Genomic DNA, 12,327 nt, shown 5'->3' on the forward strand with positions numbered 1-12,327 from the left:
TCTTTCCGTTCGATGCGTGGCTAAACAATGCACGAATATTGACGTACCCCGCCCCTCCCCCTCCTCTTGATGCAGAACTTGGTGCTGGAAGAAGGCAATGAGGTGTACGCCAGCTGGCAGCGGACACCCGTGCCCATCTACGTCAAGTACTACTTCTTCAACTACACCAATCCGGTCGAGTACCTGGCTGGGAGGCAGAAACCACGCCTGGAAGAACACGGCCCCTACACTTTCCTGTGAGCAGCTGCTGTTTACAGACACTGCTGAGGGAACCGCTTTTCGGGGATTGTGTGGCTTTCAATTTATGTCGCATTTCTGTCGTTTTATTACCTTACCTTCGTTTCTCCTATAATCTGTCCCCTCTTGCACTGTTCCTCAGGGGAATAATTGCTGTGCAGGCTGTGTGCTGTACTGTCGTTTCGTCCGTTGTACTTTCGCAGCAACATGTATAGCATTCAATGCCCCGGACCCGGAGTGTGGAAGTGCCAGCTCTGGATCACGGGAAAGATGGACGTAACCTTTGTTCCCGGGGGTAACAATGGAACGGAAATTATAGATCACAAAAATACGTGGAGCTAGCGGGAATAACTGAGTGGTTTTAGAACACTGCCTATCTTAAGTCGTTGAGGGGTTGAGCACCTCAAGTACCCTTTATTGTGTGTGTGTGTACTGAGTTAGTTGCAAGCGTTCGCGCACACACGCAAGAGATATAGGAAAAGCCTTATTTATTTATTTATTTATTTATTTATTTATTTATTTATTTATTTATTTATTTATTGGTTTGTTTGTTTGTTTGTTTGTTTGTTTGTTTGTTTGTTTGTTTGTTTGTTTGTTTGTTTGTTTGTTTGTTTGCAGACTTAACAGCCCTGCAGTTCGTATGCGGTGTACAAGCATATCTTCCGTTCAGACGGGCAATTTTTTATGCTTCTGCAGGGAAACGCGTGAGAAGATAAACATCACATGGAACGACAACGGCACGGTCTCCTACCGGCAAGTGAAGCGCTACTACTTCCAACCGGACATGACCAAGGGCTCCCTCGATGACGTCATCACTACCATCAACATGCCAATGATCGTAAGTCGGTGTTTAGGATTTAATCTTTTTTTTTTAAACCTTGAACGCGAAACCTCACTGCACAACTAATTTCACGTAGTGTTCGGGTCGAATATTTCACAGGTAAACTGCGCTGTATTTCCAAGCATGATCTTGTACGCGCCTTCGAAACTTGTCTTGTGTACATCGTCTTCTCGACCTACTTTTTTTTTTTTCATGCGTGATGTATGCGTATATATAGAGCTCACGCTGGAAGGTCTTCAAGATCGAGACGCTAAGGTTTCTTTGTGTACCCTTTTTGTCTACAAAAAATTGCCATAAAATTCTCTTAATTGCGGTCTTAAAAAGGTCGTTCATTTTAAATTTTTGCTGCTTCGCGAACGGCGTCCGCACGCGAAGTGATGCTACAGCTCGGAATTGTTACTAGCGATCAAATACTGGCCATAAAATACTCGGGCGACATATATCAGGTTGCAAACGTAGCCTTTTCCTAGAAAACTTTTCTCTTAGAAATCTTTTCTTTTCTTTCATTATCTTAGCCTTTTCTTGTGGCGTGTTATATGTGAGGTTTGCTTGGTTCACGTGTGGGCGCGCAGTGAATCTTGGACTAGACAATCGCGTTAAGGTTCTGGTCACGCTCTTAGAGAGCAGTGGCTGAGAAAAAAGCTGGTGGTTACAAAATACCGCTACTTTCACCGAACAAGTTCGCTGTTAAGTAAGAGACAAACGAACGACGGCTAACGGATATTATCACTTACGCAGCTGAGATAGTTTATCGCGTCAGTTGAGCAACTCTAGTATGGTTCTTTTCTGACCGTTTTTAGAAGCGACGGCATCTCATTCACTCGCCTTGTCCCTCCATACGGCGTTGTCGTTGTCCGTCCACACCCCTCCCCCATTCTCCTCGCCGCGCGAGCTGCGCTCTCCGCCGCTCACCCCCTCTCCTCTCCGATAGCGAACACTCTCTCGCGAGGGGCATTGGATTGGATTCGATTAACTTGGCTTGGCTTGGCTTGGCTTGGCTTGGATTGGATTGTATTTGGATTGGACTGGATTAAAGTGGATTGTGTTGGATTGAGTTGCGTCATAGCCGCGGCAGGGGGTTCACGGCACGTTTCACGCGATGGGAGAATCAACCTAACGGAAACAACAACGGAATCCCTATGCGTCGCATCTACACAGGGGTTCCCGCGAGGGGAGGTGGGAGTAATTTTTTTCCTTCTTTTGATTGACGGTATCTTTAGGGGTAGTGTATTATTTCTCTATCCCTGTATTACAGAGCGTACTATTTCCTTGCACTCAGTAAGGCGCGTCATTACGGATTAGAAGTATGGGAAAACCATTAACTCAATGAGTCAACCAAATAAGAAATTCGGGGCCAAAGAATGGACTCAAGCAGTGCTGGAAAGTGGCGGTTGCAGGTCAATGGGAGCGGTTATTCGAAGACCCACATCGCAAACGAAGAACGAACGCATGCAACGATTTTTCGCGCACAAAATAAACCCATCTACGAACGATCTAAATGTATACCGATGCGTGGTTTATGAGATAAACGTATACTATATTGTGCTTCTTCACGATCGGTGCGTGTGTTGTCTTATCTAGAGACGTTCCTTTTTCGCGATTTTCAAGTGACCATATCGACACAACGGAAGCTCGATCGGTTTCAGTGTGTCCAGAGATGCTTTTCGCTCGACCAGCTCGTCTATGGGTAAATGTGTGGATTTTGTGACAAGACGCCATCGGTCCCACGAAGAAAGCTTTCTCTCTAAAAATTGTCCAAAATGCGCCAAAGAAATTTGCATTTTTTCAGCTGACCACTGCCCGTTTACGCCAACTGCTTTCGCAATAAGTCAAATCCAGTCGCTGCAAGTCTTGAGGCAATCGTCTGCTTTATTCGTTTTTTTTTTTTTTTTTTTTGTTGGCTACTCCTTCCATACCTCTTTTTCCTGGCCTACTTCTTCCGGGACTGTCTTTTTACGTCATCATAGGACAAACCAGCATTACAATGCGACGCTCTAGTTGACTCCATCGAATAAGTGCAATGCGCACAAAAGGAATTTGTATTTGTTCAGCTGATCACTGCCGCTGCCTTGCCAGAATGTATCTTTCTTGCCCGCTGTCCTGGTTGGGCCATTTTCTCCGTGTCCCCAATCGCCCTTGACTTCGCAACCAGACCATTACGGCCGGTGCACCTGCACTCGTGAGCGTCGGTGACTTGTGCCGACGGCTGCAAGACTCGTTTTTCCTATTCCTTCGCCGCCGGAATCGCCTCGTCCTGGCGTCTTACGCAACGACAAAAAATGAAGGAACACGCTCTTTCCTTACGCTGGCTGCGCTAAATGCGAAACTAAATTGAGGCGTCGCCGGCGATTTAGGAATAATGAGTGAGCGTGTCGCGTGCATTATAAAAGTGGAGTTGCTGTACCAGCTACACATAAAACGCGAAAAGGATAACGTGAGCCTAGGCACACAAAGGCGGATATTTTTGTTGGTGGCGGTAAAATAACATCATTTGGTCGCACCATTACTGTACCTTGAATAAGAGGAACACGAGATAGGGGCAAAGCACCTTAAGGCCGAGGCTTGTCCGTCCGGCGTCCGGCGTCCATGCTCACGGCACAGCACCGTGCAAATCGAAACATCTGTGAACGAAAGGTTAAGAACAAAATAAAAGGTTCACAAAAGGTTAGAGAGAGAGAGAGAGAGAGAGAGAGAGAGAGAGAGAGAGAGAGAGAGAGAGAGAGAGAGAGAGCCATGCTGCGCGTGCGCGAGGAGCATTGGATTGGATTGAATTGGATTGAATTGGGTTTGGATTATATTGGATTGGATTGGATTGAATTGGATTAAATTGAATTGTATGACATTGGATTGGATTGCAAATCGTTTTAGCAGCAGTAAGCACTCTCACGGGTAATTTACGGTAAGAACGATCCCCAGTGCTTCGCCCACTCGTCATGATTCACTTCGTAGAGATGCGTGATTTTTTTTCTTGTCCGCTCGGTTTTATTTCACGCGCTTAGCACGAACGCGCGTGTTTGGCGGTACAGATCACCGGAATTTCCTTGAGTGATTCCGCAAGAAGCCGGCGATTACGAAAGAGCACTCTAATCTGTCAAGAGGACGGATGCAGCGAACCTGTTCCCGCGACTTTGTCGCACCGCGTTTACCTTCCCAGAGGTCACCACGGCATGTATATGCTTGCCTTTCTCTCGACGAAATTCCGCTGCCGCTGCCGGGACATGCACCCGGTCGTTTCGGTTAAGCGAGCATTGGCGCTCTGCTGCGCATTTTTGTATTTCCCGCCCTGCCAGTCTCGATTGCCAAGGCAGCGGAAAAGAGAAGCCAGCGCGTGGTGGTGGAGCTGCCGTCGCATAGCAGTCAAGGGCGTTCCATCGTTGCCGCGGCAAGGACAATCCGCGTCTGGTCGTGTCTATGCCTGACCGTGGAGTGTGTTTTCCGAGAAGGCCTCCGTCCGCGTGAAACTTCCTCCCTTGAAGAAAGAAATAGATGAGACGAACTCCACCTGCGCGCAAGGCTCGGGGTTCGGCATCGTCAACTCCGCTCTGCCGAAGGACTGATACTTTAGCAATAAAAGAAGGACGTTAGCGATGAAGATGGGATGTTGCCAGTGGCCTGGCAATGGAAACTCGCGAGTGAAGAAATACCGGAAGTTTTCTTTTTTTCGTTTGTTTCCTCGGTGCTACTTCTGCGTGAGCGAAGACGCCCTTCGAAGGATCCCGCTGCCCAATATGCCGAGTCGATTGTAGGGTGTGGCCCTGTTTCGAACGTTTTCGCGCCGTTTCGTGGTGCTTGTCTTCAGGGCGATTCCATTCAATCCGCTTTGGAGTGCTGCCCCGAGCCGCTGCTTGCTGTAATTTATGTCTTTCCTGCGTGCTATTGAAGAAACTGTTCGTTTTGGCGTACTCGGCATACTCGTCCTTGCATTTTTACCCGTGGTGCCGAGGTTGTCTGGAGATGCAGATCACAGGGAGGGGAAAGTTTTATATATTAGGTTCTACCTTCATTCTTGATAGAGCAGAAGGAACTAAGCTTGACTTTATATTGAGCTACATACACGTCCTTCGTTCAGTGCTCTACGCCAGTACTCGCGCACGCAGATCTCTAGGGAAGCGCTTGAAGGGGCAACGGCGGTGTTGACTTTCAAGGCGAGCCAGTGGAACTTAGGGTATAGAATATTCAGTGTTCCAATTCAAAGCGCCTAGCTTAATCATGATAATGAATGAATGTATTTATTGACAAGAAAAAGGAAAGGAAGGTCCACCAGCAGGCGTAATTTGTCACACCTAGGGTTGTACACCGAACGGCTGTTCCATGGGGGTAAAAAACGAAAAAAAAAAAAAATAACGCGAGGGCAAAAAACGACATTTTGCGGGGTTTTTCATGCGTAGCATACTTTGCCGTGTACCCGAACAGCCCGGCCCTGTAACGTCTGGCATTTCAATGCAGATTTGGCGTAAGTAAAACCTGCAGTCGTTATAATAACGTAAATGGAGATAATTGGGCGAACAGATTTCTGAAAAACCAAAAATTACGAAAAAGAGAAAACAATATTTTCCCAAAAAAGTGATCCGATAAAATCAGAAATATTCATCTTGTACATCTACCCCCCTAACCCAAGAATAAACAAAGGCGTTTAAATGTGAAAGAACGTTAAAAAACACGTTTATACGAGAGAAAAGAATAAAAAAGTAAGAAAGAACCATTCAAAATAAAAATAAAAATAGCGAAAATGACGAATCGGGTAACGCACTGCATTTCCACAAAAATGCAGATTTGGCGGATTAACACCCGCAGTCGTTATAATAGCTTAAAGGGACACAATTTATCGGACAGAAATTAGAAAAATCAAAAAGACAGAAAAAAATAAATAAAATAATATTTCCACACAAAAATCTGACAAAATCAAAAATATGCATCTTATACATAACCCCCCAAAACCGAAGAATAAACTAAAAAAAAAAGTACGCGAAAGAGCGTTGGAAATGCGTATAAAAATAGCGTAATCGGGCCAACTCTGCAGTACGCCTAGCTTCATCGGAGGAAAAATACATAATTGGTGAAGTGAAGGCACTTCATCGCTACAATGGTATGTATTTACATCATCGGCGAAAAGTAACAAAAGAAAACTTCAGAAGGTAAAATAATCAAACGTCTTCCGCTACTCATAGCAGTATTTCGCTGTAAGAATTCACACTCTGGACAAGTGGCATAAGAATGCTACGCATTAGTAGACGACACTGAATTTCTGCTGATTTCTTTCTCGCTCCTCTCGTTCTTATGTTGCTTATAACTGGTAACCCCATCAATCACTTTGGAGTGATAACACTCATTAGCGTCGGCGTGGGTTTAAACAATAGTTGAACATCTTGTGTTGCGCGCTTGTAATAGTCAAGAGGAATAGTTAAAACTACGTTACCCGTTTCCTCTCGTAGATAGTAATCGAGTCATGAATTGAGGAAGAGCTACTGAAAACAGGCAGCGCGTTTCTTTTTACTCGTTCCCTTCAAGTCTGCCGTCACATAAGCGCGATGCATACGAGCGCCGGGAACGTAACGTGTGAACAGCATCCATACCGCGCTTCCCAAGAGCACTTCAGTAGGGCAGCTAGCTCCCCAATGACAAATGTTTTATATAAAAATTATACAATTGAAATTACAAATAAAAAACTGTGGTTGATTCCTCTTTCATAGGAATCGGTGAAACACGAAAGTGAAATGTACTGCGAAATCTGCAGCTGAGCATGATTTGCGAGTTGGCGGCTGTCTTGTGGGTGTGCTTGGCGAGCGACGTCCTGCTGGCGGGTCGCTTCGGCAAAAGTGCACTGGCGTCACTTCCGTGACGGATATGACATCAGTGAAATATTACTGTATCCAGGAATAAAACACTTCGTGTTAAAACATAAAACCCGAAAACGAACAGCCCTAAGTATAACTGACTATTTAGTACTAAATGTTGCTTCCCCGCAAAAAGACCCTGTGTGCAGGGGTGCACCCTTTACAGGCCGCTTGCTTCGTTGTACTGGCGTCATTTCTGTGACGTATATGACGTAAGTAAAATCTTCGTGAATCCCGGAATAAAACCCTTTCGTGATAAAAAATATTGTAATCATTATTAATTAATCATTTTAGCTAAAGTTGGTTACATCTGACTTAATAAATATTTTTTCTTCCCGATAATGCACCTTGCTGATAACAAGCGTGAAAGAAACCGCCTTCACTCGCCTTTCCTAAGCAGTAATAAATATTTATTGACGTGAAGTGGAGAAATGGGGGTGAGTTCAACTTACTCGGACCAGGAGGCCACGAGCTTGCGCTGCTTCCAAGGCTCTGAACACGAGGGCTCGCTGTTTCGCCGGCGAGGATTGGATCAGTGCGGTATCCCATTTCTCGAGGGTGGAGTTAAGCAGAACGCAACTCCCGCCTAAAATGTTTGAATATGGAAAAAATAAGCTAAAAATATTATACGTATTCGAGGTTGTTCAACGCGAAGTTCGATCTAATGCAAGCCTCCAGGTCTCCCTGAAGTTCACAGTCCCGGCGGTTAATGTGCACACGGATATTGTTTGAGGATGCTAAAACCAGTGTTTTGGAGACATTATGACCGGTGGGGCATATGCGTGACGTCTTTTCCTTGTTTTTCTCGCTTCCGCAAATAGCACGTGTCCTGAGCGGCTTAACAATAGAAACGTAATAATCGAGGAAAAGGAATATGCCATTATTATCGGCGGAAGCACATTAGTGCTCGGCGAGCAGTGTTGGCTGTTTTTTATAGAAATGTTCTTTAGGCGTGTCTGCGGATTACTGCGCACATTACAGGACGTTCGACAGCTAGAGCACCCGTTACAAACGACTGCAGGCAACAATCATCATCATCATCATAATCTAATTGGGCAAAAGGCGCTATTCGGACAAGGACGTTACGGAGTCATTATCAACCACGTCAGACCCTAGACCAACTGACTCTATCGTGCGCGCCTCATCGCCTGCGCTGCGTCGGCGCGTTAAACCCTACAATCAATCAATCAACAGACTCTATCGTACTGTGTTGACTTATTGACGCAGTCCGAAAATTATCAGCTCGATCAAGTGTTACGGTGTCCATAAGGGGGATCCACGTAGCCAGGAAAGAGCCTTACTCACTTTGCCGGATTCATACATTCTTTTCGAATTTGGTGGGGGGGGGGGGAGGGGTCGTGCCGCTCCGGATTAATTTTGACCACCTGGCGATCTTCCACGTGCACCGAAATCTGGACACACGAGCACCTTCATTTTAGAGCGAAAGCACTGCTACACCATATCTCACAAGGTCATTCATCGCGTCGCAATGACATTGAGCCGCCAGAGCGCAAATGTAATTGGTGTGACGTCGCGCCACGTGATCAGCTGCAAAGAGTCGTCGCAGCGGCGCTCGTTCGGAGCCTCGCCACTGCAGTATCATGTGACAAGGCAAGGGTTTAAAGGCTGCTTTGCCGGCGCTTGGTCGCTCAGTCCGCCATGGATATCACGCTGGCTTGGCCGCCTGTTCGTGCGCCTCAGCACAAGCGACAGGCTAAATCAAATCATCCCCTTGGTATAGCTAGACGGCAGGCTTCGAAATCTTATGGCCCAACCACATGCACGCGTAAAATCGACGTACTCGCGCAACGACGTACGCCTGCGGCGACATCCGCCGTTGCCTTTACCCCGACCGACAACGCCGGAGAGGGCGTGTAACCACATAGGCACCGCAACGCGTGCGCAAACCCAGCGTACACCTGACTCAGCTTTGTGGCGTTTGTGGCGACCAGTTCAACTACAGTTTAACTGAAATAAAACAAATGCTTATTCTCACAAAAGTACGTATATTTAATACAGAAACAACTAAAACAGTTCATGCGACATTGAAAAACGTTAAGGATTAGTATGGTTACTTCGCCGGCACAAAACGATCCGTAGCATTTGGCGTAAACTACCTTGCTCCCATAATTGCTCGTTGCTTCGTGTGTTTTCTCTGTTGTCTGCTCTCCTTATTTTACATGTTCCTTCGTTTTATCACATAATTAGTAGTAATGTTAGCTTAGTGCGCCGTGATTTGTGCGTAGCTTTCTTGGTACGCGACCTGACCGCCGGATAACATCACCGCCAGGGTCGACATCAACTTCGTGCGCCCGAAGGATTGCGTCGATGTCTGGCTGGCTCTGACTTGGGCGTAACAGGCGCGTAGCAATGTATTCGGCGTACGCCGGAGTACGCCAGTTCCTTACGCGCTTACGCCTGTTTACGCCGTCGCGCGAGTACGTCGGTTTTACGCGTGCATGTGGTTGGGCTTTTAAGCAAATGCTCTTCACGGAGTATTTGTCAGCATTCAAGAAACACAAAGAGACGCACTATCAGCTTTCCAAGAAAGCTTAAATTTCATTAAACACGGTGCATAGTTTTTTCAAAACAACACCAAACCTACCATTCGCTCTTGACGGTTAGGTTTACAACGGTTAAATATGACAAAATATTTTTTCCGCCTCCATCCCAAAACGGCCACAGTAGAAGCTGCGTCCTTGCGCTGAGCAGCACAACGCCTTATCTTGCAGTGAGGCACCACTACGAGTGCGGGATTCAGTTTACCCATGCAATTTACCCACGTGTGACATCATGGCTGATGCCTCTGCTCGTAGAATTTTTAAAGAGGATAGTCTTTCCTGGGCTACTTGAACGCAAAAATTTTGGTCTGTCTGTGTGTCAGTTTGCCTGACTGTAACTCGATTCAGCCACCCGGCCAAAGTGAAACAGAAACTGCGCGATAGTCTTACATACTCACAGCCAAATCTAAACTCCTAAGTCCGGTGGCAATGTTCATACTTGCCAGCATTGTTGAACAAGAACAAAACATTACGCAAATACGAGGCAGAAAATCAATACATAAGTGATATTTGCGGTGTTCATTTATAAGGGTTAAGGCTTGGGCGAGTTGGTGCATGATTACAAAGAGGGAACAGCGCAACACAGACGAAACACAAGAAGAAAATGACAACCACGAGTGCTGACTTACTACTGGCTTTATTTTTCGGCATGTCACATATATATGCTGACAGTAAAAAAAATACAGGAAAAGCGGAAAAAAATTTATAACAAATTCATGGATGCTTCATTTTGCAAATGAAATGCTGCATCCACTGCATAAAAAAATCACTCCATCGCCTGCTGTCGCCCGCGCTACTATAGCTTCTGGAGGATTTTTTAAGAAATCAGACGGAAACAGTTACGAAGGGTTCCACTAAGTGTTGGGCGCCTCGATTCACGCGCGTCTCCGCCGTACGGCAGCGCCGGCACGGAGGCACGCTGCCTGGAGCAGTGGAACGCGGTAAATTTAAATTCACTTGAGACACGCTTTTGTGTGTTTGCCTTGGGAGGAGCGCGACGGGAGAGGAAGAGCGTGAGAAGTGAGCGGGAAAGCGATGTGAGGCATTTACATGGCAAATGTTGACGGAAGACTGTCGTCTTTCGTCGACATTTGCAACGAAAGCAGCAGATACGCGGCCATGTTTTTTTATGACTACCGCAGCTTATATTTGTGCGTATACTGATTGCGTGCTCAGCGCATTGATTTTGATAGGTTTAAATGGCCAGGTTGGATTTTTTATTGTTTTTAGGCATCTTCGTATTTATTTGTAACGTTTGCATTGTGAATTTAATTCGCGTGAAGCGTTCGCCCGTATTTTCTGTGTATTAATTCTATGGGCGTTTTGTTCCTGCTTGGGTGGGGGCGCACATGAAAGGCATGTAAATTTGTTAATACGGGCATTAGTTACTTCACTTATTTTATTTTATTTAGTGCCAATCGCTACTTCAAGATTTCAATTACTTGGAGCAGCCGTCTTCCAGTCAAGACGCGGCGGACCTTGCCACTAAATAAATCTCTCGCGCAATGGCTTCGGCAATCTTAGTTCTCGATTCCGAGTTAAGTATTGACAAGATAGCTAGGAGCAGCCTGTTGCTTCAGTAACGCGCCTTCAAAATTATGAATGAGTAGCCGGTCTGAGAATGCCGGCGTCTACACGAACGCTAAGCGGACTCGACCAAACGAAGCTTATCGCTTCTTCGCGCCTGCATGAACCGAATATAGCACACGAACTACACCGGGTCGCAAAAAGTCAGCGTATACTTAGAAAATCGCAGGTACATTTGAGGCAAAATATATGTACTTATGTACATATGTGTATGTATATGTATAATAATATGTACTTTCCCGCTCACCTCTCATGTTGTCCCTCTTGCGTCGCGCTCCTCCCAAGGTAAGCACGCTAAAGGTTTGCTCAAGTCAATTTAAATTTACCGCGTTCCACTGCTCGAGACCGGGTGCCTCGATGCCAGCGCTTACGGCGGAAACGCGCGTGAATCTAGGCGGCCTTCTTCAACGTTTATAGAACCGCGTTGCCCTAGTCCACGTGCATTCCAAGAAGAACGAGGAACCTATCTAGTGGAACCTTTCGTAACTGTTGCCGCTTGAACTCTTAAAATGCCGCCAGAACCTATAGTGGCGCTGGCGACAATGTGATTTTTTTTTTCTGCCGTAGGTGTATTTCATTTCGCAAAAATCAAGCATCTATGAATTGATGAGCATATAAACCGGACTTAGACGTTTAGATTTCGCTTTGAGTATGTAAGACTATTGCGCCGACTTCGTTTCACGTTGGCCGGGTGGCTGAATCGAGTCACAGACATACAGACAGATCAAAATACCTGGGTTCAAGTAGCCCGAAAAAGGCTATCGTCTTTAAAAAAAACCAACTGCGCCTCGAGTAGTGAATGTGCACCGTCCTTCTTCCCTGTTCTTTGCCAGTCGTCTGCTTACGTGGTGCGGTACGCCCCGGACGACTTCTTCAGGGAGGGCGCGACGGAGATCTTCTCGGACACCCAGAGCGAGCTGTTCGTGCGCAAGTCCGTGCGCGAACTCCTCTTCGAAGGCTACGAGGAGCGAATACTGGCCTTCGCCATGAGCCTCAACTTCCCCGTGCCCAGCACGCGGTTCCGGTGGCTCGAAGGGGTGAGCATGCGCCCAGATCGTTGACTTGTTCTTCGATTGCATTCGTGTAAGCTACTTGCCAAGCAGGGTGAAAGTGCGTTACAAATCTGCCAGTCATTGCCTCATGAAGCCACTGCCTCTTGGCGTTAGTTATTAAGATTGGCGGGAATGTTTTCCCCCAGTTTAAAACATAGAACAGGGATCTAAGCTGGTGGTACCAAATGAAATAATATATTGAATGAACCTGAACG

General features: G+C 46.3%; 1 protein-coding gene across 1 annotated transcript in view; it reads left to right on the forward strand.

Annotated features, from left to right (window-relative positions):
- Window positions 1-12,327, forward strand: part of LOC144174876 (protein croquemort-like) — a gene marked incomplete in the record, with an annotated part of 76,374 nt that overhangs the window by 43,225 nt on the left and 20,822 nt on the right. The window contains 3 exon segments of the mRNA XM_077703831.1: window positions 76-236; window positions 934-1,075; window positions 11,894-12,097. Of these exon segments, the coding sequence (XP_077559957.1) occupies window positions 76-236; window positions 934-1,075; window positions 11,894-12,097 (507 nt within the window).

The sequence above is a fragment of the Haemaphysalis longicornis genome, unplaced genomic scaffold, assembly GCF_048455015.1.
Source record: "Haemaphysalis longicornis isolate Haplotype H1 unplaced genomic scaffold, Haemaphysalis longicornis Haplotype H1 scaffold_3, whole genome shotgun sequence".
Classification (NCBI taxonomy): domain Eukaryota; kingdom Metazoa; phylum Arthropoda; class Arachnida; order Ixodida; family Ixodidae; genus Haemaphysalis; species Haemaphysalis longicornis.